This window comes from Dipodomys ordii, unplaced genomic scaffold, assembly GCF_000151885.1.
Source record: "Dipodomys ordii isolate 6190 unplaced genomic scaffold, Dord_2.0 Scaffold207, whole genome shotgun sequence".
Taxonomy (NCBI): Eukaryota; Metazoa; Chordata; class Mammalia; order Rodentia; family Heteromyidae; genus Dipodomys; species Dipodomys ordii.
The window spans coordinates 1,478,363-1,506,254 of record NW_012267423.1 but is presented as its reverse complement, the minus strand read 5'-3'; the positions used below and the strand labels follow the sequence as shown (position 1 = coordinate 1,506,254).

General features: G+C 38.5%; 1 protein-coding gene across 1 annotated transcript in view; it reads left to right on the top strand.

Annotated features, from left to right (window-relative positions):
* The window catches only part of Ccdc146 (coiled-coil domain containing 146), a 110,145-nt gene that overhangs the window by 59,776 nt on the left and 22,477 nt on the right, over positions 1-27,892 (top strand). Inside the window, exons 3-9 of the mRNA XM_013035279.1 lie at positions 3,393-3,475; positions 6,183-6,392; positions 16,964-17,021; positions 19,306-19,482; positions 21,198-21,271; positions 22,207-22,434; positions 23,245-23,431. Of these exons, the coding sequence (XP_012890733.1) occupies positions 3,393-3,475; positions 6,183-6,392; positions 16,964-17,021; positions 19,306-19,482; positions 21,198-21,271; positions 22,207-22,434; positions 23,245-23,431 (1,017 nt within the window). The remainder of the gene's footprint in view (positions 1-3,392; positions 3,476-6,182; positions 6,393-16,963; positions 17,022-19,305; positions 19,483-21,197; positions 21,272-22,206; positions 22,435-23,244; positions 23,432-27,892) is intronic.

The window sequence follows — 27,892 nt, the reverse complement described above, 5'->3', positions numbered from 1 at the left end:
ATAATCTTATCAGATGAGCAGAAAAGCTCAAAAGCTATGTACATATGACCATATAAGATGATGCTAAATGAAGCTGCAGAGCTTCTGTGTCACAAAGGACATAGCTAGCAAGATCAATAGAAAGCCCACAGATTGGGAGAAGATCTTCACTAGCCATACAACAGATAAGGGCCTCATATCTAATATATACTTAGAACTCAAAAAATTAAATCCCCAACAACAAAGCCTCAAAGAAACATCTGCCTGATAAATAAGTAGGCTAAAGACTTAAAGAGAAACTCTTCTGAAGAAGAAAGAAGGATGGCCAATAGACACATGAAGAAATGCTCAACTTCTCTAGCCATAAAAGAAATGCAAATCAAAACAACATTGAGATTCCACCTCACCCCAGTTAGAATGGCTATAATCAAGAATTCTAATAACAAGGGATGCTGGAGGGAATGTGGCCAGAAGGGAATTTACTGCATTATTGGTGGGAGTGTAAACTTGTTCAACCACTTTGGAAAGCAGTATGGAGGTTCCTCAAAAAACTCCACATAGAGCTCACCTAGGACCCACCAATCCCACTTTGGGGCATTTACCCAAATGATCACAAACAAGACCATATTGCAGCATTATATACCATAGCTAAGATATGGAACCAACCCAGATGCCCCTCAGTAGATGAATGGATCAAGAAAATGTCATATATATACAGAATGGAATTCTATGCCTCCATCAGAAAGAATGACATTGCTCCATTTGTTAGGAAATGGAAAGACTTGGAAAAAATTATATTAAGTGAAGTAAGCCAGGCCCAAAGAAACATAGATCCCATGGTTTCCCTTACTTGTAATAACTAGTATATATATATATATATGTGTGTGTGTGTGTGTGTGTGTGTGTGTGTGTGTTTTCAATAACACGTAGAAAAGATCAAAAGCTATGTACATATGACCAGATAAGATGAAGTTAAGCGAAATGAACCCCAAGATAGGGGCACAAGTGGTTTTTTCTTGCGTGCTATTGTTTCTAACGTATTTATAACGTACCATGTGATTTTTGATGGCTTTGTAGTCATCCCACAGTATAACCCCTGTTTTCACTATATTTGATGTTGGTATAATTTGGGGAGGGGAAGAGAAAAAACAAAATGTTTAAATAGGGATACAGCTTGACCCATTGCAACAATGAGATGTACAAGACACTATGTTGAAAAACAAACTTTACAATTTAGATGTGGGGGGAGTGTAGTTGTAGAGGTTTGAGGGAAGGGATGGTAGGGGAAAAACAAAGGAGAAGGCACCAATGCTTGATAAGAAATGTACTCATTACCTTATTAAAGAAAAAGATGGTGCTAAGAGAAATGGATCCCAAGATATGGACACATGAGGTTTTTCTTGTTGCTGTTGTTTTTAATGTACTATGTGATTTTTTTTTCTTGATACTTTTGTAAGTTCTTCCTTCTATGGTATATCCCTGTCACTGTACTTGATTTTGGTACCTTGCATCTTGTATATACATTTATCTAATCTGGGGAGGGGAAGGGGAATAACAAAATGCTGAAACAAGGATACAGGATGACCCATTGCAACATGATTCTCACAAGACACTATGTTGTAAATGAACTTTACAACTTTGGCAGGGGTGGGGAGTGAGGGAGGTAGGGGAGGGAAGGGATAGTGGGAGAAAAACAAAGGAGGGGCTAACAATACTTGACAAGAAATGTACTCATTACCTTACTGATGTAACTGTAACCCCTCTGTACAGCATCTTTATAAGAAGATAAAATTTTCAAAAAGCATTCTTTCCTAGGGAAACAAAGAGGAGGCAACAATGCTTAATAAGAAATGTACTCATTATCTTGCTCATGTAATTGTAACTCCTCTGTACGGTATTCTCACAATAAAAAAAAAGAATTCTTTCCTTAATTCTCTGTACTTATAAAGTCAACCTAATACTAAACTAAAAACAGTCTATAATAAGGTAAAGCTTTAGAGTTTGATGTTTATTAGCTAATTATTCCTCTACTCAGAGAGCAAATAAACGTTCTTTTTCCAGATTTGACACTGTCAAATTAGGACTCTATTTTAACTAGGATTTTAAATATATACTGAAGAAAAGCTCTTAGTTATCTAACTTTTAGTTTCAAATGAAGAAAAAAATCCCTGCTTCCCAAACATTTTTAAGAATGAAGTAATATACTATATTTTCTTGGTCCATTCATCTATGGAGGGGTATCTGGTCTGATTGCATACCTTAGCTGTGCTAAATAGTGCTGCAATGAGCATTGTTATGCTGGTAAAATTACTGTATCCTAGTTTGTAATGGTTTGTATAAATGCCCAGAGTGGAATTACTGGATCATGGAGCAGTTCCATGTTTAGTTTTTTGAGGAACCCCCTTTCTGCTTTCCAGAGTTGTTGAACACGTTTACATTCCCACCAACAGTGTATTAGAGTTCCCTTTTGGTAATATCTTTGCCAGCATGTTATTGTTTGTATTCTAGAAAGAATGGTATTGCATCATTTGCAAAGAAATGAAAGAACCCAGAAAAATTATGTTAAGTGAAGTAAGTTAGGTCCAGTGAGACAAAGATTTTATGTTTTCTCTCATATGTGGGAGCTAGAATTAGTTTACAAATATATAAGTAAATACTTTGGGTGGTACTCAAGTCTAGACAAATGTACTAACTGAAACAATTCTCAGGGGAGAATTCGCACAGTGTAATTCCTTAGAAAGGCAAAATTGAAGGTCAACAAAATAAACATCAGAAAATTGGTTCGAGGCAGGCAAGGATCAAAGAGAAGGGGAGTAGATGAGTAAACAGAAGAAGGGATGAAGAATGCAGCCAAAAATTAAACGCATATCCTACAAAATTAAGAAAAGTGAGGGGTGGATGGTAGGGATGGGTGAGAATATTGAAAGGGGTAACATGCCACTTCTTTGAATGGCAACTCCTTTGTACAACTACTTAAAGACAATAAATATTTTTAATCAAATGAAGTAATAGATATGCAACTCTTGCCTATAAGAGATGTTCAATAATTACTCCTTTTCTTACCCTTATAAATAGCCATCTTAATAATTTACCCTATTCAGGTTATTTGCTAAACCTAAAAGATAACATTCTTAGGATTGGAAAGATTGAATTCTTTCAGTTTCCAGATGGGAAAGTCACAGCCTAGCAATGTGAGTAGACTTGCCCCAGAACAAAGTGTTTACAGAAGGCAGACTGGAACTAGAAATACTTTTTCTGACTCCCCAGCTTCTTTCAGTATGCCACATTGCTTTCATGTGTATCCTCTCCAAAGCTTGGCTGAAAGAATTCATAAGATCTCCATGAACCCACATTATCTCCTGCATAAGCACAAGGAGAGTGTGGCTAATATGACCTTGTGTTCTCTCTGCTAGTTATATGCTTCGGGAAAACTTCCTGGAACCAGAATGGCAGAGTTAAAAGCCAAGTACATTTTGCTGCACGAAACTGTGATAAGGTATGCTATTTACCAAATTGAAGGTATCTTTTTTTTTTTATCACATCTGTATTTCTCTCTTGTAATGAGACATTGCTTTATTTGTGTTCCCAGCAAACGTAGGCTCTAAGGCAAGGATTTGAGTTCACATCATTGGAGAAACGATTGGGGAAAGTGGGATTGGAAGAGGAGTTCAGATGGGGTGGGTTAAGCTATGGATTCAGACAGTGAACAGCTGGAGTACAGTTTGTTAGACGACTTTCTATGTAATTATGTAGAAAAACCTGAGAACTCTGCCACTGAAGGGTGACAGGACATTTGTCCATCTATTTACTTCCTTCATTGATTAAGGAGTGCTTGTAAGTTTTGCCCTGTGACAAGATGAGCAAGTATTTAGGGCCACAGATAGGTCTTGGGTCTAGGGCCACAACTGCACAGATGCTATTGTGTAGATGCTGACTGTCTACTGGAGTTACTTCGAACACAGGGGTTTGGGTGACACTGGCTTGCATGCTGCATGACATTCCTACAGGACCCCTCTCGGCCTCTCATCACTATTCAGACGATCCTAGCCTATTTCTTCAGAGACTACTGCCTTCACCTCTCACAACTTCCTCCCACCCCAGGCTACCGGCTTTGACCACAGCCAGCCAGCCTTAAGTCAGACTAGGTTTCCACAGAATCATTCAACAGCTTTTGGAGCAACTGCTATTACCCATTGGAGTTCCTAACAGCCCACTGGAGCCCTTGTGAGCCTCCAGCCTTGGCTCCACTTCCTCAGCACTAAGCCAAATCTTCTTCCTCAACCCTAATGGAGACTCCATTCTTCCAGAATTAGTCCTGGCTGCTGGATAGTTCTTAAGCCCTAGGAATTTGGGGGTTTTTGAGAGAGAGTGGAGACACCTTCTTCAACATAGTTTACATTACTTAGCTGGGAGGAAACCCCGTGTGGATTTCAGGGTACCCCTCTGAGACTTTGCTAATATAATGAACATGTCAGTGTCTCTTAGCCTGAGGATAGCTCTTCTCTAAAGCCCAGTGGAGCTTCACAGGCTGAGATGACTTGACTTCCTCCTCCACTGACCACAGTTCCCAATTCCTCAGAGACAAATAGCAACGGGGACCAAGGCTTTGGAGTTATTTCTCGCCACTTCCCAGTTATCTTGAAAACAGTTACTTCCCCTCTGCCACTCACATTTTACCTCCTCTTGATGCTTTAGTTCCCTCTCTAACTAGTACAGACACCCACCATTGTCCTATACCCCCTGCCTGGAAGGCAGGCAGTAACAAGTGGACTCCAGGGCTGCTGGGGCTTATCCAGGCAGATAGAGATAGGAGCTGCTGAACTGACTCTGATTGAGTTTTCCATAGAGATCACATTGTAACAGCTGTTAAATTCTCTTCTACTGACACTATATTGTTAATAATGACATGCGGATAAATTGCCATTCATATTCTGACTGGAACCAGAACCACTATGGAATCCTCCTCTCTGTGGGAAAATGATGGCCCAGCCCATTTCCCTAGGAAAATAAGCAGATGTGGTAGCTTCAGCTGCTTTAGGCATAATCAGATGATGGAGCATCTCTGCAAATGAACAGAAGCCCTAAGAATTCTCTGGTGGGGAAATTTGACAAGAAGTGCACATGAAAAGAGAGCCCTGGCTTGGAAGCAGGAAACAGCCAGGGCTTGCCTTGGAACAGGAGTAGTAGCTAATGTAAGGGCGTCTGAGGCGGATAAATCACATCCACCAGTAAGGCCAGAGCTGATGCTAACGCACAGCACAAGCAAGTTTTAGATTCAATTCAGAGGAATCGATTCTGTATACTTTCTGTGTTCATCCAAATCTACCTCTACTAGATGCTTAGTCCCCTGCCCTAGAGACAAAGCATTAGGATATAATGGGATTGCATGATTCTACTCTTCTATGATGTGAAAGCCCAGTTCTAGCCACACATCAAAGTTAGGATATTTTAATCTATAAATTAATTTATGTTCATAATTTTATAAGGAAATTTTTCTTTCTAGGTTCCTAGTAAAGGGTCATTTAAAAAGTTTCTGCCTTGTCTTAGTTCACTACGGGAGAAAGGTCTTCCCTCAATCATGTCAGAAATATTCCAGACTTCAAGAAAAAACACTATGGCACATGCCTTTAATCCCAGCATTAAGAGGCTGAGCCAGAAGGGATCAAGAATTTGAGGCCAGCCTGGGCTACATAGAAAGACCTTGTCTCAAACCCAAAATCCTTTCTGGAAAAGATAGGAAGAAAAAGGAAAGGAGAAGGGAGGGGAGGAAAATAAAAGAAAGGAAAAGGAGGCTGTCTGAGTGACCCTCTCCTCTTCTCCCTTCCCTACTCTCTGGCAAGACCTGGTCATTCTCCAAAGGCAAAAAGGAATAACTTATTTCCTATTGAACTGGATGCTTTCGTCCATTGTCTCCCACTGTCTCGGGGTGGAGCCTAGTGGTGTTGGTTCTCATCAAGCATTTGGCTACCTATTGTAGCAGATCTCTCCACTCAATGGTAAGATACTCAGAGCCAGGAGCTAAACCTCATGCACCTCAACACCACAGAAAGTACTTGGCCCAAAAGTGTCAGTGCAGTTAACTGGACCTGGGAATGGAGAGCAACTGTAGACATGATCCCCACCCCCAGAACCCCCACAGAAGCCACAGAAGTTCTTGAGCATGTGCAGTCTTCACCATGCAAACATCTTTTCATGTCACCCAGCACGCAGGAGTCTGAGGTTCAGCTGCTGCAGGATGCCAAGAGGTACACTAAGCAGATCCAGGATCAGCAGTTCCACCTGCAGCAAGCCGACGCTTTCCCAGAAGCCTTCTCCACCGAGGTCTCCAAAATGAGAGAACAGCTGCTCAAGTATCAGAATGAATTCAACGCAGTGAAGGAGAGAGAGTTCCATAATCAGTACAGATTAAATAGGTAAGTACTCACCTCTCTCAAGCATGCCAAAGACACATGCCAACAAAGCTCTTTCCCCATATATATATATGAGAAATTAGGAAGTAATGTTAGGTTCAAGGCGTATGAGGTAGCATCTTCCAAGAATTGCAAGCTTTGTTCTCTTGACTCCCTGGAACAAACAATTCCTACACAAAGAGGTCACCCAACTTCTGAGAAAATAAGTCAGGTGGCCGAAATCCCTGCTGGGTTTTCTGCATGTGGGAAAAGCCACTGGCTTTGGAAACTGCAGCTGAAAAATACACTGCATGAAACAAGGACTTGGCCTTCTCTTTCTTTCTCCCAGCCTCATCTTGGAATGCAGCACAGAAATAGCTAAGCTTTCTTTTTATGATCTCACTGGTGAGATCTGTGCTTTTCTCTTTAGCCTCCTGTCCTCTTCTGCTTCCCGTATCTGCATGGACATGGTGAGTGCATGCATTTTCCAAACAAGCCTGTCCAGCTGAGATCACACCTGACTCACTCTGTTCTAACACAGCAACAACAGGGACCTCATAGGCAAACTCGGTCTCCTCAGATGAATCTCTCCCCTAGGACTAAAGAGGAAGCTTACCCTCTTTGGTGAAACACATTTTCTTACCAAAATCTAGAAGATATCATCCAATTAACTAAAAGCAGAAATCTTATTTCCAGAAGGATAAATGTTATTTCCCAAACCTTTAACATCACTCCCACAGTGGAAGTTGGTAGAGGAGGTGTTTCAGCAAGTCATACTATTTAGATTGAATTGGTAAATAATTGCAATTCGAGTTTCATGCTATGCTGTGCCCTGAGCTATGCCCAAGCACTGTTACCATTTAAGGCGGTAGAACTTTGTGTAGCTATTTTTAACAGTAGGTAGATTTCTTACAGCTTTAGTTCAGTCTTGTCCAGAGACAAGCAAATGACATGAGGCTTTCAGGACTCCTGCATGCCTTGGGTTGGAGTTACCTCTTTGCAGTCTACTTTTTCAACCAAAAGGCAGATAAAGAAGGCCAGTTTAATTAAGAGAATTCTATTCATGGGGGCAGCAGAGGGGAAGTTAGAGTGTTTTTGGTCTTTTCGATCTAAGCCTGTGTCAGGCTCACCAGTGAGATCTATAAAAAGAAAGCTTAGCTATTTCTGTGCTCTGTAAGCACTCTTTCAGCTGAGAAAATAATGAAATTAAAACAATTGGTGGTTGTTCATTATTATTGAAAATAGGAATGCTTGACATTTCATGAAAGGGTAAGAGGAACATAAAGTCAGTTGATATTGAGATTGTTTAAAATTTCCAGCTATTCCTGCCAAGAAAAAAAAATAGGAAAACAGAGCTTTTGCCTTTTAGGTATAGACAGGCGAATTATTCACTGAGCTACTTAAGCTGGGGGGAGAAGGAATATGGCGACTCTCAGTGAACGGCACACTCCAAATGCACATGTACAGAAATATTTGGTGTGAATTCTTTCTGAATTTGTAACATAAGATACTTTACCTTGAACAAGCTCTCTTGTATTCCCTAAAATTAACAAGCTTATTTTCATTAAAAGATAATAATGGTGATAACAATTAGAAATACTAGGAAATAATTTTAAACTACGTATTTTATTGGCTTCACATATTCAGAATTATGTGCTACAGAAGTAAATTCATGTGAACAACCTCCCAAGAAAAAAGTGGATATTCCATCTCTAGATAAAAATAAAGAAACTAAGTCAGTGAAAGAAAACTATTCATCCAAATATACAGATGGTATCTGTCATATCAGCACAATAAACTCTCATTTTATTCATTATCTAAATAATGGAAGACCAAATAACTGGCACCCATCCACTCTCCCTTCTTTAGGAACTTCTGAATCATTGACAACAGTCAAAAACAACATTTTGTTCAAATACTCTAGAAAAAAGGGTTTTAAGTGATTTTTCTCCTGTTTTAACATAGGATAAGCTCTTTAGTAAATGCTGATGGTCAGTCTAAGTATGTAGTCAGTCAGTTATTAAATCTGTATTAGATAGTTTTAGGCCTCTTGATAAATATGCACTTCCGAAAAAAAATATAACCTACTTGAATAAGCTTAGTAAATATAATAGAGGTAGGAAGCAGGTAAGTAAATATTGTTGAGAACTTACTTTTGAAACAAAGTGGAAGTAATTCATTCCAAACCCTTTCTCTGAAAAGACTTTTCAATATTTTCTCCAACCTTTCCCTTGTTTTGACTTGGATATCTTTTGGAACTTCCTTACTTTCTAATAATCCTTAACATTTGGACAGCAAGTATGCCAAATCCAACATATCCAACCTGTCTTGGTGAGCTGGGGAAAAGGCCATGGCCAGTCATTGCGGTCATTGTGTCACCAGGTGGACCAGGAGAGAGGAGATGGTTGGGTGCACACATACAGGGCTGTCCCAACATGACCCTGACCTTGTGACTATTTACTGGCCTCTGGCTGTTTCTTGTAGCCCTTGTTGCTCACATCAGTTTTGTGGTGTTTTTTTTTTTTTTTTTCCATTCTTGGGCCATTAATAACAACAGCAAACTAGGAACCAAGAACAAACATATCTGATAAGAAAGGGTTGGAGGAATGCTTTTAGTAACACATCTAGAATTGCAGATAATGAGAACATGGCAGAGGGACATGCAGGCAAGTGCTGAGGGCCAGCTGTAAGGAAAAACTTCTAGCTTAGCCGATTTTACCTTCGAACATTATTGTTTAAATCTACCTAGCTTCCTTTATGGCAATCTACCTAGCTCCCTTTATGGCAATCAGTATCTTAATAGAACAAAAAAGTAAGTTTCTCAGACTATAATCCTCAAATAACAGGAAAAGAAGCATCTGAGATTCTCACTTGAAAGTTAGCTCCAACCACAAGTACTTTCTATCTCCGGAAAAATTTCCCTGATATTTGAATTGTGTGTTTGTAAATATGCATATGTATGTGCCAGTACTGGGGCTTGAACTCAAGGCCTATACTCTTTCTTGGCTGGCCTTCTACCAATTGAGCCACACCTCTACTTCCAGCTTTTTGGTTGTTAATTGAAGATAAATGTTTTAAGGACTTGTCTGTCTGGACCAACTCTGAACTTCGATTCATAGATCTCAGCCTCCTGCGTAGCTAGGATTGTAGACATAAACCATCTTGAACAATTTATAAGTTTTTTTGTGTGATTTCTTACTTGAATTTGGATTTGAGAACTGTTAGTCTCCAAAGTGGTTCTCAGTGCTGACTGCCCCCATGCTTAGAATCACATGGGCTCAAGAAGCACTGAGACTCCCTCAGAGACTGAGTCCAGCACCAGAAAGCTGCTACTTGTTAGAAACTTCCTTCCATTCATGCTGATTCACACCTTATAGTAAATGATACCTCTTATATCAAGCTTCCTGCATTATCTCTGCACTTCCAAATCCCTAAAACCACAACCCTCCATGATGTTATTCCAGTTAAGACTGTTTTGCTGCAGAGAGGAGTTAAATCCTGATGAGTTTTGGTTTGGTGTGTGTGTGTGTGTGTGTGTGTGTGTGTGTGTGTGTGTGCGCGCACGCGCACGTGCGTGTGTGTGTGTGTGTGTGTATTGCAGTCCTAGGGCTTGAACTCAGGGTTTGGGCATTGTTTCTGAGCTTCTTTTTGCTCAAGGCCAGGGCTCTACCACTTGAGCCACAGCTCATTTCTGGCTTTTTGGTAGTTTACTGGAGATAAAAGTCTCACAAACTTTCTTGCCCAGGCTGGCTTCAAATGTCAGTCCTTAGATCTCAGCCTCCTGAACAGCTAGGGTTACAGGCGTGAGCCACCAGTACCTGGCTTTAGTGAGTTTTGATGTTGAAGCACTCCTTATTCAGAAAAGCTAAAAACAATGTTGTATTGCATGTTATAGGTGAACAATACCAAAATATTTTGTATCTGTAGAAGAAGATAGCAAAATGACAGCCACTGAGTAATGATAGGTGTGGGGATAGGAAAGCAAAAGTAGGCTACAATTAAATCGGATTAAAATATTACTTACGCTTGTGTGAAATACCACAATGAAACCACTTTGATCAATTAACATATATCCCAAAATGAATGACAGGAATGTAAAACAGGCCTTGGGATTGTTAGTTAGAGGGAAGAGGGTAAAGGAAGGTGAATGTGATCAAAATACTTCAAACTTATGTGTGAAAGCAGTGAAGCTTGCTGAGATTGGTTTAGGAAGCAGAGATGGAATGAGGGAAGATGACAGAAGAGTTAACCCTGATCAAGGCACTCTGGGCTATATGGACATGTCAAAATAAGCTCCCTATATAACTAGTTGATCCTAATTTTAAAAATATGGGGGAAATGTCAGATTGTGAGTTTAAGAAAGTATAAGGAACACATAAAAACATTTGGTCCAGTAATTCCATGCAAAAATGAAAATGCAAAAGGAGAAAAAGAGATACAATACTAAGATGTCCGTTACAACATTATTTATGAGAGTTAAAAATTCAAAGTAAATTGTCAAAGCTCATAAAATTCACAAATTTTATAGACTATGATAAAGACAATTTACCCCATGAAAGTTAGAATGTGTTTGTGATTTTATCATTATCTTACAAAACTATGAAATTTGTGAAATTTATGTAATCACTTAATCACAATAAAATATCAATTAAAAAAATTCAAAGTAATCTGCATTCTTCAAGAAGCAGGGAAATGTTTAAACAATAATGCAGACTAGAGGTAGCTACATACTGAAATCTCTGTGGTCAGTTTGAGTTTATCCTTGACTGAAAGACCTTGGAGAGAAGCTTAACTCCTCAGTTTCATTTATGCAAGGATGATAATACCTACTTAGCAAGGTGTGAAGTTTAGATATCATGTATGTAAAGTATATAAGACACTTAGTACATAATAAATGCTTCAGTATATCTTTTCAGAACAAATCTTGAAGATAGCTATTAAATCACTAATTATGAAGTTTATATGTGACTTGGAAAAAATTAACTGCAAGGTAAACATACATACACATTTAGTATAATTATATTAAAATATACAGGGAAAATTAAAATAATCAGAGTGATAGAGGTAGGATTCTGTTTCTATAAATGAAAAAGAAATACCCATCTTAAATGAAAAAGTCTATGTTAAAAGAATTGCATAATAGAAGTGTAATTAGTCTCAAATTCCCTAGATAATGAGCCATTTTGTGTTTATTTAGAGAAAATAAAATTTTATGCTTAAAGACAAAACTAAGTTCATATCTCATGGCATAACTTCAGCATCACCATTTTTAAACTGTCTCCGGGTCTTTAAAGCCAAAATATGACAGTATACTACTACCCCCTGGTGGCAGTTTACCTAAAGCGTAGGGTAAATACATGGGAATTAAAATAGCTCCAATTTTGCAAGCTGTGAAAGCAAAGGTGTTAAGAATTGAAACCTCTGAAAAACTGAGATTCATCCTATGCCATGCACAACTATAATAAGGTCAATGTCACAATAACCTCGATCTTCATGTTACAAGTAAAAAATAAATAAAACCTGGTCTGCTCCATGTTCCTTAGCCAGTGATTCATCGTGTCTGCCAACTTTTATTTCACAGATAAATGTTTTATATTTAAATTTTGTATTAATCACATCTGGAAAATCTTAAGACTTGTTGATTCTTAATAATCATGAAATGCAGTAAAACAAGAAAAAGATGGAAAATATTTCTCAATTTTTTCAGGAAATCTAGTGGGTAAAATGGAGTCAAAGATACCATTAGTGGAAGATGATGATGATGAACAAGTAACTGTGTCCAATCCATCATTACTTATATAGAACATTCAGTCTAAGCCTTTTTCAAGCAATTTCTAAAATTTCATTTCAGCATCACATCATCTCATCCTAACCATTATAATGAAAATATAAATATTCTCATTAACAAGTGAATGAAACCACATCTTCCTATTTACTATACTTCTTAATGTTTTCAGCTTCTTTTGTTAATATCATCTTACAGTACTGATTGGATTTCTGGAAAAAAGTCTGTCTGTGCTTCCTATAAATATTAATTTCTTTTGTTAATATCATCTTGCAATGATATTAGGTGTCAGAGGGAAAAGTCTGGGTTTCCTTCCTATAAATGTCAGTTATTTCCTATTGACTGGTGGAGGAACATTGAAGTCCCCATCTGTGATTGGTGATACATCTATTTCTCCTTTCAGTTCCATCAGATTTGCCGATGTACTTTACTTTCTGTTATTAGTGCACACCTGTTACAGAATATTTTGTCCCCTTGAATAATTTACTCTCCCATTATGCCCCAATTACTTTCTTTGCTCTGAACTTTGCTCTTTCTATGATTATTGAGGAGTATCACTTACCCTAAAATATTTGGGACCAGAAGTGTTCTATATTTCAGTGTTTTTCACATTTGGGGATATTTGCATGGACCAATTGAATACCCCTAACTCAAAATTAGAAACTTTGAAGATCAAGTCAACTCTCAAAAGAATTCATATGTTAGAACATTCCCGTTTCAAGGTTTTCGGATTAGGGATGCTTAACCTGTAGTGTGACTCCAGATTTCTTTTGATTGGTGTCAACCTGGTATATCTTTACTGTAGATTTACTTTTAATTTTTATGAATTCTTATATTTAAGGTGAGTTTCTTATAGATAACCTATAGTTGAGTCTTATTTTTTAATCCCTTCTGACAACTTGTTTTTTAAATTCGCATATAATGTGACTATTGATAAAGTTGGGTTGACAATTGCCTTATTTGTCACTCTGTTGTATTTCCTTGTTCATGTTTTTGTCATCCATACTCTGCTTTCATAGTGTTAACTAAGCATTTTATATAATCCAATTTCCTCTATCACTTTTGTTTCCTTTTTACTTATTTTATTGTTGGGAATAAAGATTTAGATCTAATCCAAGACCACTTTCATATAGCCTTATAATAGCTCACATACTCATTGTCTTTTTTTTTTTGTCGGTCATGGGGCCTGAACTCTGGGCCTGGGTGCTGTCCCTCAGCTCTTCAGCTCAAGGCTAGCGCTCTACTACTTGAGCCACAGTGCCACTTCCAGCTTTTTCTGCTTATGTGGTGCTGAGGAATTGAACGCAGGGCCTCATGCATGCAAAGCAAGCGCTCTACCACTGAGCCACCTTCCCAGCCCCAATTTACTGTCTTTTCTTTTACTTATACATGAGCATACATAAATATATGCACTCATGTTTATAAGCATACATAACTGAATGCATTGTTGTATCAGTAAACCTATGCCTCTGAACTGTGAAGCTCTTACATGCTTTTCCCCACCTTCTCAAACCATCTTAGAAGGGACAGGTGGCTGGAGTGGCTTCAGAGCCTACTGGACTTGGAGTTTACTTCTCTAAGATCAATTATATTCTGATGGCTTAAGTTCTGCTTAGTCTCTCCTGGCAGGGAGGGGAGCTGTTAAGAAGAATAAAAACTTAAAATGGTTCCTTTTCTATCCCACCACTGAAACACAAGGGGATTGAAAGAATGACTCTGAGGTTTGTAGATTCGAAAATTAAGTAAATTGGAAGTGTCTTTGACCGAGAGAAGAAAAGAAGTAAGTACATTTCAGAGAAGAAGATAAAAAGTTTAATGTGATAGGTCTTTGAGATACACAACTAGAGTTGTCTCAGAGGAAACTGAAAATAAACCATTGGAACACCAAGGAAATTCTGAACTAGAGATCATAACTGAGAAGTCATCACATAATTGAATATAGGGAAACAGCATGGAGAACAGAAGTTAGCCTTCGGCTAACCTACACAACAAGAACAAATACATCCAAAAATATCTGTGAATAGGCCTGGGAAGGTGGCTCAGTGGTAGAGCGCTTACCTTGCATGCATGAGGCCCTGAGTTCGATTCCTCAGCACCACATAAGCAAGAAAAAAAGCCAGAAGTGGCAATGTGGCTCATAAGTGGTAGAGCGCTAGCCTTGAGCTGAAGAGCTGAGGGACAGCGCCCAGGCCAGAGTTCAGGCCCCATGACCGGACCCAAAAAAAAAAATAAAAATATCTGTGAATAACTTAACAAAATTTTGTTTCTGGCTCACTCCAACTGTCCAGTGAAAGTCACATAGCCTCCATCCTATATACTTTCCAAATAGACCACATGGCCAGAAAGTCTGGTGATATTCACTGCCATTTGCTCCCACTGGCAAGAATTCATCGAACAGCCTCAATCCAAAAGCAAGTGAAAGCTGTAAAATATGGACCTCCTGTATATCCAGATTGACAGAATGGTACAATAAATACCTGGCAATTCATGTACCAGGGCCGGGGGGTGGGCAAAGGCAAGATACAAGTACAGACAGGGTGTGCTTCCCTGGTCTTCTTGTGAGTTCATGTCAGAGTTTTTACTAGTTTGGGAGGAAAGCAAAATTTGAGTGAATTATCCTTAAATACATCCAGTATTTGTTTAACCTCGATGCTGGTCAAAATTTGTCCTCCACTTGAAACACTTGAGTCCTTGGATACCCACTTCCCAGCCACACCTGAGTCTCTGTTATGCTTCTTTCAACTAAGATGCTCTGTAATCATATCCATCACCATGTCAAAGTAAAAGTGAGCTCCTTCTTGGCTTGCCCCTTCTTCACAACTTCAAACAACTTTCCATGATTTTAGGAATCTGTCTGTAGAGGAATGTGATGCATTAGGTCATTGTAAGGAAAGATATATTTTCATATGTATATCCTTACCTCATTTGCATATAAGCGATGCTTACTTCAAATAATAAATGAAGGACTAAAACTAACTTCCATTGTTCTATTTATATTCCAATAAATATGCTTACTATGAGCAAACACTATTAAAGGCAATGGTGAAATAGTGGCAAACAGAACAATGTCTATGCCCTTATGAGGCAAGGTTTTCTGGAACCAAAGCATATACATAATATAATGTCATAGTGATTAATATCATAAAGTAAATCAGGGAAAACATGGTAGGATATACCTGTAATCCCAGCACTTGGGAGGCTGAGGCAGAAGAACCAGAAGTTGGAGACCAGCGTAGACTACATAGGAAGACCCAGTCTCAAAAAACTAACAAAGAGTAAATCAGGACAAGAAATGAGTAGTGAAAATGGGTGCTGTCATAGACTGGATGGTCTGATACCTCCAAGAAGGTGCTAGAGGCAGATCTATGTGGTCTATGCAAAGTTCTATGGAAACACCAAACCGATTAGAGGCACCACACAAGGAAAGCAAAAGCCCTGAGGTAGGAACAGGTTTGGCAAGAAGGCTGATCTGGCCAGAACCAAATGGGGCAGTCAGTGAAACTGGAGAGTCACAATTTGTGCAGAGTCTTGTAGTCTTGAGAAAGGAGTTAAAATTTTGAACTAGGTTAGATGGGAATTTCATGTGATGGGATCTTGTTTATGCAGCACCATAGTGGTGGTTGAGGATTGACTTTATCGGGCAACCTGGATCCTTTGGAAGGCTGTGGTAGTATCTAGGCAAGCCCAGTGCCTGCCTGGAAGGAACCTGGGTCTGGAGGGAGGTCCATGCTCCCACTCAATAACAATATGCTAAGATAACTGCTGGACTGGGTTTGTGCACCTACAGTGTTGTAGGAGTGCTAAAGGAGAGGAAGCACAGGAGTGGGGCTTGTGGGAGTCAGAAGTAGTCATAAAGAACGGACTCAGGGCACCAGACACATTAAAGATAAAATAGTGTTCCTCAAAAGACTCCACATAGAGCTCCCCTATGACCCAGCAATTCCACTTTGGGGCATTTACCCAAATGATCACAAACAAGACCATACTAAAGCTACCAGCACAACTATGTTTATTGCAGCATTATTTACCATAGCTAAGATATGGAACCAACCCAGATGCCCCTCAGTAGATGAATGGATCAAGAAAATGTGTTATATATACACAATGGAATTCTATGCCTCCATCAGAAAGAATAACATTGCCCTATTTGTTAGGAAATGGAAAGGCTTGGAAAAAATTCTATTAAGTGAAGTAAGCCAGGCCCAAAGAAACATAGGCCCCATGGTTTCCCTTATTTGCAATAACTAGTATATGTCTGAGAAAAGCAGAAAAGGTCATATCTGACCTTTTCTTATCAGATGATGTTAAGCAAAATGAACCCCAAGATATGGACACAAGTGGTTATTTCTTTCTTGCTATTGTTTCTACTGTATTTATGAGGTACCACGTGATTTTTTGTTGCTTTGTATGTCCCTCCCCCACAGTATAACCCCTGTTTTCACTGTATTTGATGTTGGTATAATTTGGGGAGGGAAAGGGGAAAAACAAATTGTTTCAATAGGGATACAGGTTAACCCATTGCAACAATGAGATGTACAAGACGCTATGTCGAAAAACGAACTTTACAATTTAGAGGGGACAAGGGGGCAGGAGTGTAGTTGTGGAGATGGGGGGGGAAGGGATGGTAGGGGAAAATCAAAGGAGAAGGCAACAATGCTTGGTAAGAAATATACTCATTACCTTGCTCATGTAACTGTAACTCCTCTGTACAGTATTTTCACAATAAAAAACCGTATTTTAAAAACCTAGAAAGTAAGTATTCTCTTGCATTTTGTCAAACTTGATTTTTTGTTGTTGTTGTTGTTGGCAGCTTAAAGGAAGAAAAGAGCCTCATACAAAAGGAATTTGAGAGGATACCTAAGCCAGGAGTAAGTATTAGATTACATAGGGTTTATTAAATACAGCTGGGTTCAAATGTATCTTTAAAAATAATTATCTTCATTATGACAGACAAAAGACCAAAAAGTCATAACTATTGGTAATACTAAAAGGAAAACCTACAGAACTTCTGAATAAAATGTAAGTGATGTCTATTACAGGCTTGGGTTAGTTGGCATCTAATATCGGCTATGCTCTGCTAGACATATCTGCTTTCCAGAAGAAAACAAGTTTCTGTAGTTGGCACTTAAAATATTACTTTCATTATAGCTATTAGTCATATAGCTCTTGAGAACATCCCAAATTGTTACAAGAACTTTTTATAAAGAAGAGGTACCAATTTTCTATCTCTAAAAAGTAAAGCATCTTAAAACTTAATGGCTTAAAACAATCATTTCTTCCATGGTTCTCAATGTTTCTGGTCTGAGCTGGTTGAGTTGGAGCTGTGTGGTCCAGATTGGCTTCACTTGCCTGTCAGCTATGTAGCAGTCAGGCCGGTCAGAGGTCACACATCAGTAAGATTGGAAGGGCTTCTAGCTTCAAGAAAGGGAAAATTTTGACCTGCCGGAACTTTTTCAAGCCTCTATTTAAATCACTTTTATAGCATTCATTAGTCAAAACAATGCACATGGCTAAAAGTGTCTAGGGAAGATTAGCCTTCCCTTTAATGGGAAGAATAGCAAAGACATTGTATACGGGCCTGCATACCTTGGGGAACAAGAGAAACTTACAGTTATTTTTTGTGTTCTGTTCTAGGGAATAGAGCCTTATACTTTGTATTGTTCCTCCTTTCTGAATGGTTAAGTTTCAAAATTACATTGCTTATGGTTTAACTTAAGGCCAGCTTTCAAAACTTGTTTAACATTTAGTAAAATACCATTGATTCTATAGAAGTACTTCTAACCTCCAGTTATAACTCTCTTTACAGGATAGAAAAAAGTGTTTTGAACTTTATTCCAGATTGTAGGTATGCTACTAACTTTTGCAGAAATGTGACCAAAATACCAGAAGGAACAACTTTTACAAGGAAAGATATATCTTTTTAATCATGGTTTCCAAGGATTAAGTCTATGTTCACTTGGCTCCATTGATTCTGAGATGAAGATGAGGCAAAACATCGTGGCAGCGGGAACATGTATAGGAGGAGGCTGTTCCTCTCATGGAGGACAGGAAGCAGGAGTGAAGATGGGATTAGGAGCTAGTGTAACCTTAAAAGTCATGCTCTTAATAAGCTCCTTCCTACAGCTAGGTCTTAAGTTTGCAGAACCTCTCCAAACAGCACTAGCAGCTGGCATCCAAGTGTTGGACATTTCCTATTCAAGCATAACTGTAGTTAATTAATTTTACTCTTTTCTAGCAACAGTGGAAGGAGAGAGCTGGGCAAAAAGCCCAGAACAGGTTCACTGGATCCATCTACTTTGTATCATGTAACCTTTCTGAATATAAGATTTTTCTCCCATAAGTCAATATTATCCATTAATAAGATATGAAAACATGATCTCCTGTAAGTCTGAGCTAGAGGGTATTTAGAGACAATTGTAGAAGCCAAAAAATAATATTGGTGTGAAAAATTGAAGCATGAAGGGATGGACAGTTGGTCATCCCAGATATGAATCTCCTTATTGTTAGTGCCATGAGTAACTCAGGTTAACCAAAAGCCAGATATTCAAAGATTATTTGCAACTGATTATTTCAAGTCACAAAGTTATAAAAAAAAGAATATTTTATTAACATTTTTGGTATAACTTGAAAATAACTTAAAATATGAAGCACAGTTTGGTTTTTTTTCCTTTGTTTGTTTGTTTACTTGTCAGTCGTAGGTATTGAACTGTGGGCCTGGGAGCTGTCCCTGAACTCTTCAGCTCAATGCCAGCACTCTACCACTTGAGCCCCAGGGCCACTTCTGGTTTTCTAGTGGTTTAATGGAGATAAGAGTCTCACAGACTTTCCTGCCCTCCTGCCTGGGCTGGCTTTGAACCATGATCCTCAGATCTCAGCCTCCTTAGTAGCTAGGATTACAGGCATGAGCCACGAGTGACTCATTGAAGAACTAGTTTTAAAATGACTTAAAATCTGATGTAAAAAAATTTTAGTTCAATATTCTCTTATGAACATATCAGAAATAAATTACATCTAACTTTGTGAAAAAATCATTCATGAGCCTCAAAATAAATATAATCAAAATGGCAAGTGAATGATGTTTGGTTCAGTTTTTCAGTAGATAAATGTTTTTTTTCATCTTATATCACCTGGCTATTTTTATGACTTTTCAAGGAAATGGAAAAGAAGATGAGAATTCTGAGAGAAGCTACTGAAGAATTGCGTAAGGAAGTAATGCAGAAGAAATTAGAAATTAAAAACTTACGGGAGGATTTGCTATCTAAGCAAAAGCAATTAGTAAAGGAGCAGAAAGAGCTCAAAGAATTGTTAGACTATCAGCTTGTTTTAAAGGTATGTTATCAAACTGTTTACAAATATTTAACATTATGCATGAATGGAAATAAAAATAGATAGACTTGACAGGGATAGGTATATTGCCACACCAACAGAAATGCTATGAATTGGGATGGATTCTATTGAAGTCACCTAAATTCTGGGAATTCACAAAAAACTTCAGTGTGTTTGATGGTATTGTTGTAATTCGAAACCCTGATCCTGGGGAATAGGCTTCTCCACACCCTCCTTCTCCAAAGTATGTTTCAGTATTAGAAGTGAGTTTCAGAAACACAAGTGCTTCCTTGAAATGCATCCAAATACCCTAACTGCTTGTGAATATTTGTATTGTTTTGTCCTTCTCTGTTTGATTCTTTCACTGTACTTCCTTTTACCATAAAAGGGATAAGGAGACTATATTTATGCTCTAGGAGATAATGAATTAAAATTCATTTTATATTGAAAAATATATAACTCTCAAAACAAATAAGTTAGAATTGTTTTATGATATGACATCTGGGTCTCATTGGCTTAAAGGATAATTATGATATATTCTGGTATTTTTTTCTTAAATCTTGGAGCAGTTGGTCAACATGTGCCCAGCTGCTATTTGGAACATGGGAACCAAGATGGGTTCACCAGGAATCCCAGTGAAGCTTACGCTTCAAGTCCCTCATTTCCATGACTCTCTTCCAAGCATCCATACGTAATAATCCATAGTAATCCGACACATAGTTCTGTTTTTAACTCTTTTTCTTTAGAGAAACTCCAAAATCACACGTTTCAGATTCACAGAACTTGGATCTGTCTCAACATTGAGCAAGATTCCACAGAGAAACAACTTACCCTATCATAATGCTGCATTGAGTTCAGCCTGTGTGCTGGCTCCAGTCTAGTAAAATCCTCAGGAAGGAAAGGACTTTGCCAAAATCCTTGCCATGGGGATTAAGCAGAGCCTTCCATGAATCCACAGAGCATGGTGGAAAGTAATGTTAGACAGACTTGCTAGACAAACTTGTTAGACCTTAACCTTGCCATTGACTAACTATGGGACTGTGGAGAAAATGATTTAATTTCTCCTAGAATGAGCCTTAGGCAGAGTTTCTTGGAGTCAGAGCCTAAGACACCCAATAATTGAGGCAGAGCTCTTTGGAGAATCCTACCCAGAACTAAAGGCAGGAAAGGCGAGATTGGGGAGAAGGTGGACCACAATATGATACACATGTTAAGAAAACTCTAATCTCATCTAGACACCAAAGACATTCCTAGATCTTGAATTGTTCTATAGAAGCTGTCTTCCAGAGCCAGTGGGGATAGAGGTTACATTACAGTCATTGGTCACGCCTGCTCCATGCAGGCCTGCTCCCTTAGGAAGGTGCTCTTCAAAGCCCATGTCAATCCAATGGAGAGAAGAGTAGCTTCCTCTCCTCTTGAGCTTTGGGTAGTAAGCAGGCCCCAGCAGCATGTGTGGGAAGTGACATCTTGAAAGGAATCTTTGTGGAGCAACAATTGTAGTTGGCACACTGAACTACTTCCTTCTTCCAGTAGTAACTATCTTACAGCATCTGTGTGATTATTAACTGATATAATAATTGGAGTAAGTCATTTAATGTACACTGGGCAGCTAGTATGAATTCTACATATTGTAAGTCCTTTTTCCTGTTTACTTTGCCTGACTTCATTGATTCTGGTCCAAGATTACCTAACTTAACATGATTGTTTTTCTTTGCTAGGATGAAGTGATCCACTGTCAAGCCATCCCTGTGCAAATTGTGAAAGAAATAGAAAAGATATCACGCAGAAAATTGTATGATTTCATATTTTATGTTGAATTTCACACAGTCCCATCTCCCTTAAGTAATGTGTATACACATTATAATTTTAGAAATATTTGCTTTGAGCCCTAAGTTATATACAGTAAGTTCTTTAAAAGAAAATAGCATAGCAAATTATAACTATGTATAGCACTTACATCTTGATTATGAGTCGATATTCTATTTCCAATTTATAAATCACATTTTTATGGAGTATTCCAATTGACTTTAACAACCTAAACTAATTAGAATTGCAAGGTCTAGAATTATGTTAGCCAGCAAGCAGCCCAAATGATAGTAGCTTCTCACTATGTATAACACCCTCAGATATTCAGATTTGGAACTGGGGGGGGGTCATTGAAGAAATTCTATGGGTTTTAAGAGAAGAATGAAGGGAGGAAGCGAGGGAGGGAGGGAGGGCAAAATAGGAAACAGAGGAAAGGAGAGAGGTGAGAAAGTGAGAAAAAGAGAAAGAAAGGAAAAAGAAAGCAAGAAAAAGAGAAAAAGGAAGGGAGGACACACACACACACACACACACACACACACACACACACACACACGTCCATGTATACATAATGTAGAGAAATATGATTGTTCCCGTGACTGATCTTAAAAGAAGGGATAAGTATATAGCAATGGCTCTGCCAGCCACACTCAGTTGATAAATTCAGATCCGCTCCAGGAAGGTAGCAGAGGTAGCAGAGTAAGGGTAGAATCACAGAAGACAGTAGTAGTAAGGATGTAGGTAGAAATAGGCTGGGCAAATCCTCACCCAGAGGGGAACTCAGGGAAGATACACTCTAAATTTCTGAGAACATTGAATTTATTACCAGCTCTTACCAGCTCTTATGCCTGATACTATATGAAGACAACATGAGCTAAAAATATGACATGTGTGTGTGCGTGTGTGTGTTTGTCCCCTTCACAGAGAAATGGAAAAGAAAAAGGTTGCCTTGGAACAAGAAGTCAAAGAGCTAAATGATTCCCTAAAGAAAATTGAAAACAAAGCTAGTTCTGTAGTGGAAGAGAAGGAGGAGGTAATAAAGGAAGTTGAAGGCAAACGAGCCTTACTTGAATTTAAAGAGCGAGAATTTAGCCAATTGATCAAGCAAGCCGAATTAACCAGGGAGAATGAAGCAGCTTCGCTATCTGAAAGGTTGTATTTATGTGTTCCATCATCTAAATTTTTCTTCAGTGCACTTTTGCGTATTTAAAACTATCTCAGGGCTGAGGGATAGGACTCACCTGATATAGGCTTACCTAGCAAGTGCTAAACACTGAGTTCAATCTCAAGTACTGTCAAAAACCAAGTTTGGAAGGTTTTATGTTGATTCAACAAACATTTTTATAGAATTTTAAATAAAGCATATTAAAATACTTTTTCCATTTCTTTAATCGTAATTTTCCTCAATTCTCCAGTTTCAAAATCTAAAGACAATATCTACTGTATGCTGTAAGTTTCTGAAATGTTCCTCTAAAACTAAATCACTGGAATGGTTACAAATTAATCATTCCATTAAAAACTACAATGAGCCATGGGAATGATCATAAATGAATGGTATTTCTGAGACCATCCCAACTTTTTCTTAGTAAGAGCAATTTCATGATGTGATTTTCTGGAAGTGCTTTTCTTCCTCCTTTTTTTTCAGTGCTAGTGACTGAACTCCAGATTAAATATGCTGAGCACATACCTGTCACTGAGCTGCATCTCCAATCCTTTACTTCTTATTTTCAAGGACAATTTCAGGGAAATTGGGGGCTTTTGTGTCTGTCAGTCTGTTACTATATTTGGAAGTTTGGTAAGAAGCGGTACTAAATGATACTTGTTTTGGGTATTACAGTGTATACTTCTACCAAGAAAATCATTCTATAGGTACATACTAAGCATCCTGTCTTGTTAAGTTTTGAAAACCATGAAGAACAGTTGATGACAAATTGCTTTCCTTTTTTTTCTTTACCTGGTCAGAGGACTTTTGGATATCAATTTACGGAACAGTCTCATTGACAAGCAGAATTACCATGATGAACTTTCTCGAAAGCAAAGAGAGAAAGAACGAGATTTTCGAAATTTGAAAAAAATGGAACTACTCTTGAAAGTATCTTCAGATGCACTCACTCAAACTCAAGCCCTGCATCAAAGGCTTGTACTGGAGGTAGGTGCTAGAAACCAACATTTGATTCTTTTTTTTTTTTGTCAGTGGTGGGGCTTGAACTCTGGGCCTGGCCTCTGTTCCTCAACTCTTCAGCTCAAGGCCAGCACTCTACCACTTGAGCCACAGCACCACTTCCAGTTTTCTGGTGGTTAATTGGAGATAAGTCTCTCGACTTTCCTGCCTGGGCTGGCTTTGAACCGTGATTCTCAGATCTCAGCCTCCTGAGTAGCTAAGATTATAGGTGCGAGCCACAGGTGCCTGGCCTAACATTTGATTTTTAAACCCATTGCTATCTTTGGGGGGAGGGGACATTTTTAGGGAGTTGTTTTTGCCACAAACACAAAATTTAAATGGGTAAAGATTGAAAGACAATTGTCAAATGTTTGATGCATTTGAAAACTACTATATCATGTTTATAGTCTTACCATGTTTTTTGTGTTCCTTTTTTAGCCAAGGACTAGAAAAAAAAATTTGATCAGACATCAACTTGGCTAGGGAACTAATGGGGTCAGGCAATTGTTAGAAAAGCTAGAGGAGGCTCAGAGGTACTAGTGAGTGAGGAGAGTGAATATGATCAAAATCCCTAATGAACATACAAGAAAATAGAACAATGAAGTTTGTTTTGGGGAAAGGAGGAAGGGGAGAGACACACAGAAGGGAGTTAGTCTGATCAACTACATTGTGTGAATATATGGATAATCAAAGTGAAATACCCTTGTACAATTAACTGATGCTAATAAGAAGTGGAGAATAAGAGAAACAGAGAGAGAAGAGAGAGGGAGGGAGAGAGAGAGGGAGAGAGAGACAGAGAGGGAGAGAGATATCCAGCATGGTACCATGGCACACCTAATGAAACAATGTAATATCAATTGCCAGTTGGCCAGCAGCTCCAAGTAGCCAGGAGCTATTTGGAATCCAAGGTCAAGCTCCCCAGAGTATCAGATGGACTCCAGCCAGAGGATGCTTACCATAGCCGTTAACTTTTTGCTGCTTCTGTTCCCAGTTGAGAGGTTTGGACCTCTTGCCCCAGAGGCTTCTCTCTCTCAGTCAGCACTCTCTGCTCTGAAGGATCAAGTACTATACTACTGCAAAGACAGAAGGTCCTCAGCAAGACTGAATCCCTGTGCTGGAGCTTGGGTTAGTGTATCTTTTGATGAAAATGAGGTGCAACAGTGAAAGCAGCAGCTTTATATAGGGAATCTTACCCACTGTTTTAGGATGACCTGAGAAATTTGAACAGAACTTCCAGCTATGGTAGATACATTCAATCCCCAACTGGGCCCAGCTCTCTCCTTCCAGGAACACAGAGAGCTTAGAGTTCCTTGTTCCCTTAGGGGCTGAGTAGGGCCACATAACTAATTCTGGACCAAGGGATTGTGGACAGAGAGACATCACTTTCAGGCTGAAGCATCCTATTACCACAAGTGTGAGACCCTCTAGCCCTTTCCTCCTTTCCCGCGGTATGTATGATGGAATGGAGGGAGGGGCTGGAAGATGGGAACACCTGCGGTAGGCTTGGAGAGTCATCTTGATTGGCCACAGGCATGGAAAGAAATAGCATTGTGATTTGAGGCTATGATATTTAGGGATTATTTCTGGAGTGTAACAGAAATATCAACCCTTCGGCAGTGTGAAAAAATGGTTATGAGTGTTACTAGTGTTAAGATTTAGTTGCAGTCAGGTGGCACTTGTCTTTTTCTTTTAAAACTTTCTATCTTAAAAAGGCAAAATGTGTTTTTACTTTTTTGCTAACTATACATATCTTTGCTTCTTAATCTTGTATACTTTCATAACTTTATTGCAGTCTCAATAGATGAGTTGATTCTTTTCACTCTAATCTCTTAACTATAGAATGGGTTTTTTTTTTGCCTTAAAAGTTACTTTTTTCAAATAGTAATACAGTCAGCATTACATTTCCTCCCAATGAAGGCATTGATTAATTGTCTTCTAGCTTCTTGAATCACTAAGAAAATTTGTTGTTATTCTGATTATTGATCCTTTATTTGAAAGCTTTCCTTTGCCATCCTGGAAGCTTGTAGGCTCCTTCCTTTACTTCCAGAGTTTTTAAGCCTGAAAATGATATGCCCATGTGTTAGTCTTCTATTTGTATTCATTATGGTAGGCATTCAACAGGTTCTTTGTTCGTTGAATCATGCCATTTAATTCTAACACTTTGTCTTGAACTCTGACTTTTTTCCACCCTATTTTCTCTGTTCTCTTTTTCTTGGAGTTCTATGATGTAGACGGTAGATCATCTACATTTAATCTTAACCAAAAGGTTGAAAAGTGATAGATGTAAGCCTTCTCAAAATCATTTTTACCTTTTATTTCATAGGAAGATTTTTCTCAACTTTTCCATCCAAACCTTCTACCCTTTGATCCTGCCATCGTATTTTATATTACCATCAGCTCTTTTTGTTCTCTGAATGTTTCTTTTTTAATAGTAGTTTTATTTGTATTTTATATCTTCTAGCAATAGTTTCTTCTTCCTACATGAACTTTATTTTCTTAAAGTTACATTTCTTGGCTTATATTGATCTTGGTTTTGTTCTGATGTGTTTCTTCTTGTTTCTTATGAGAAACTTTCTCCCAATATGCTATAATTGTTGATTATCTGCTCATGTTAAAACATGGGACTCTATAAAACTAACTGGGATTGTTCTAGTTGTTGCTATAGGTTTAATGTGGCTAGACACAAAATATATAAGAACTGGCCCTTGACTAAAGAGGAGTTTGCACTGGAACTTGCAAGTTGTTCAGATTGCAACAAATAAACACTATTTATTTAATGATGCACAAAACAGCATCTATAAAATATTAAACCAAAAGACATTTAAATGTATCAAATCTTCTTTCTTTGGTTTCAAGAAAAATCCCCATAATTGCGCTAGGATAGTTATAGGGAGACACTTAACTTCCCCTTTGATCTTAGGACTTATAATAAGCTGCCACTGCCCACAGCTGGCAGTACTTGAATAGAGGAGCAGGCCACGCCAATCACTCCCACTGGACATTTCATACTTGTATGCAATCCAGAAAGGGAAGAGATAAAGGGTAAGCATGCAAGGCGTCAGCTGTCCCTTAGAATCATTTTCCCCAAGATAGTTATTTAGTTTTCCTACTGCCTTGCACTGTGCAGGAGATTCTCCCAGAAATTTAAGAGATGAGTAAATGTCTGCAATATTTTAGAAAATATCAACACAGTAAACTTCAGACTGAGGTTTGTGGCTATAATTGAGGTGTTCAGAGCAGCTCGGTTTCTTACGGAGTTACAAATGATTATTCTGTATCTGGAAAACCAGACCCCAAAACTAATGGTAGAATCCCTGGAGTTGCCTTAGCAGTAGAAATGTGGAGCAGAAGATGATTTTTTTTTCTGTTTGCTGATTGTGGGGCCTGAACTCTGGGCCTTGGCACTGTCCCTCAGCTCTTCAGCTCAAGGCTAGCGCTTTACCACTTGAGCCATAGTGCCACTTCCGGCTTTTTCTGGTTATGTGGTGCTGAGGAATCGAACCCAGGGCCTCATGCATTCAAGGCAAGCACTCTACCACTAAGCTACCTTCCCAGCCCTCATTTTTTATCTTATATATTTCAATGTTTTGGTTACAATAAACACATTTTCTTTTTTATGTTTTTTATTGTGAAAATACTGTACAGAGGGGTTATAGTTACACGAGCAAGGTAATGAGTACATTTCTTATCAAACATTGTTGCCTCCTCCTTTGTTTTTCCCCTACCATCCCTTCCCTCCCACCTCCACAACTATACTCCCCCCTACCCCCACCTAAATTGTAAAGTTCATAGTTCAACAGTGTCTTGTACAACTCATTGTTGCAATGGGTCTACCTTTATCCCTATTTAAACATTTTGTTTTTTACCTTCCCCTCCCCAAATTATACCGACATCAACTACAGTGAAAACAGGGGTTATACCATGGGGGAGGGACATATAAAGCAACAAAAAACCACATGGTACCTCATAAATACGTTAGAAATAATAACAAGAAAGGAAAATTCACTTGTGTCCCTATTTTAGGGTTCATTTCGCTTAACATCATCTTATCTGGTTATATGTACATACCTTTTGACCTTTTCTGCTTGTCCTAGATATATACTAGTTATTGCAAATAAGAGAAACCATAGGACCTATGTTTTTTGGACCTGGCTTACTTCACTTAATATAATTTTTTCCAAGTCTTTCCATTTCCTAACAAACAGGGCAATGTCATTCTTTCTAATGGAGGCATAAAATTCCATTGTGTATATATAACACATTTTCTTGATTCATTCATCTACTGAGGGGCATCTGGGTTGGTTCCATATCTTAGCTATGGTAAACAATGCTGCAATAAACATAGTTGTGCTGGTAGCCTTAGTATGGCCTTCTTTGTGATTGTTTGGGTAAATGCCCAAAAGTAGGATTGCTAGGTCATAGGAGAGTACATTTCTTAAAATTTTTCTG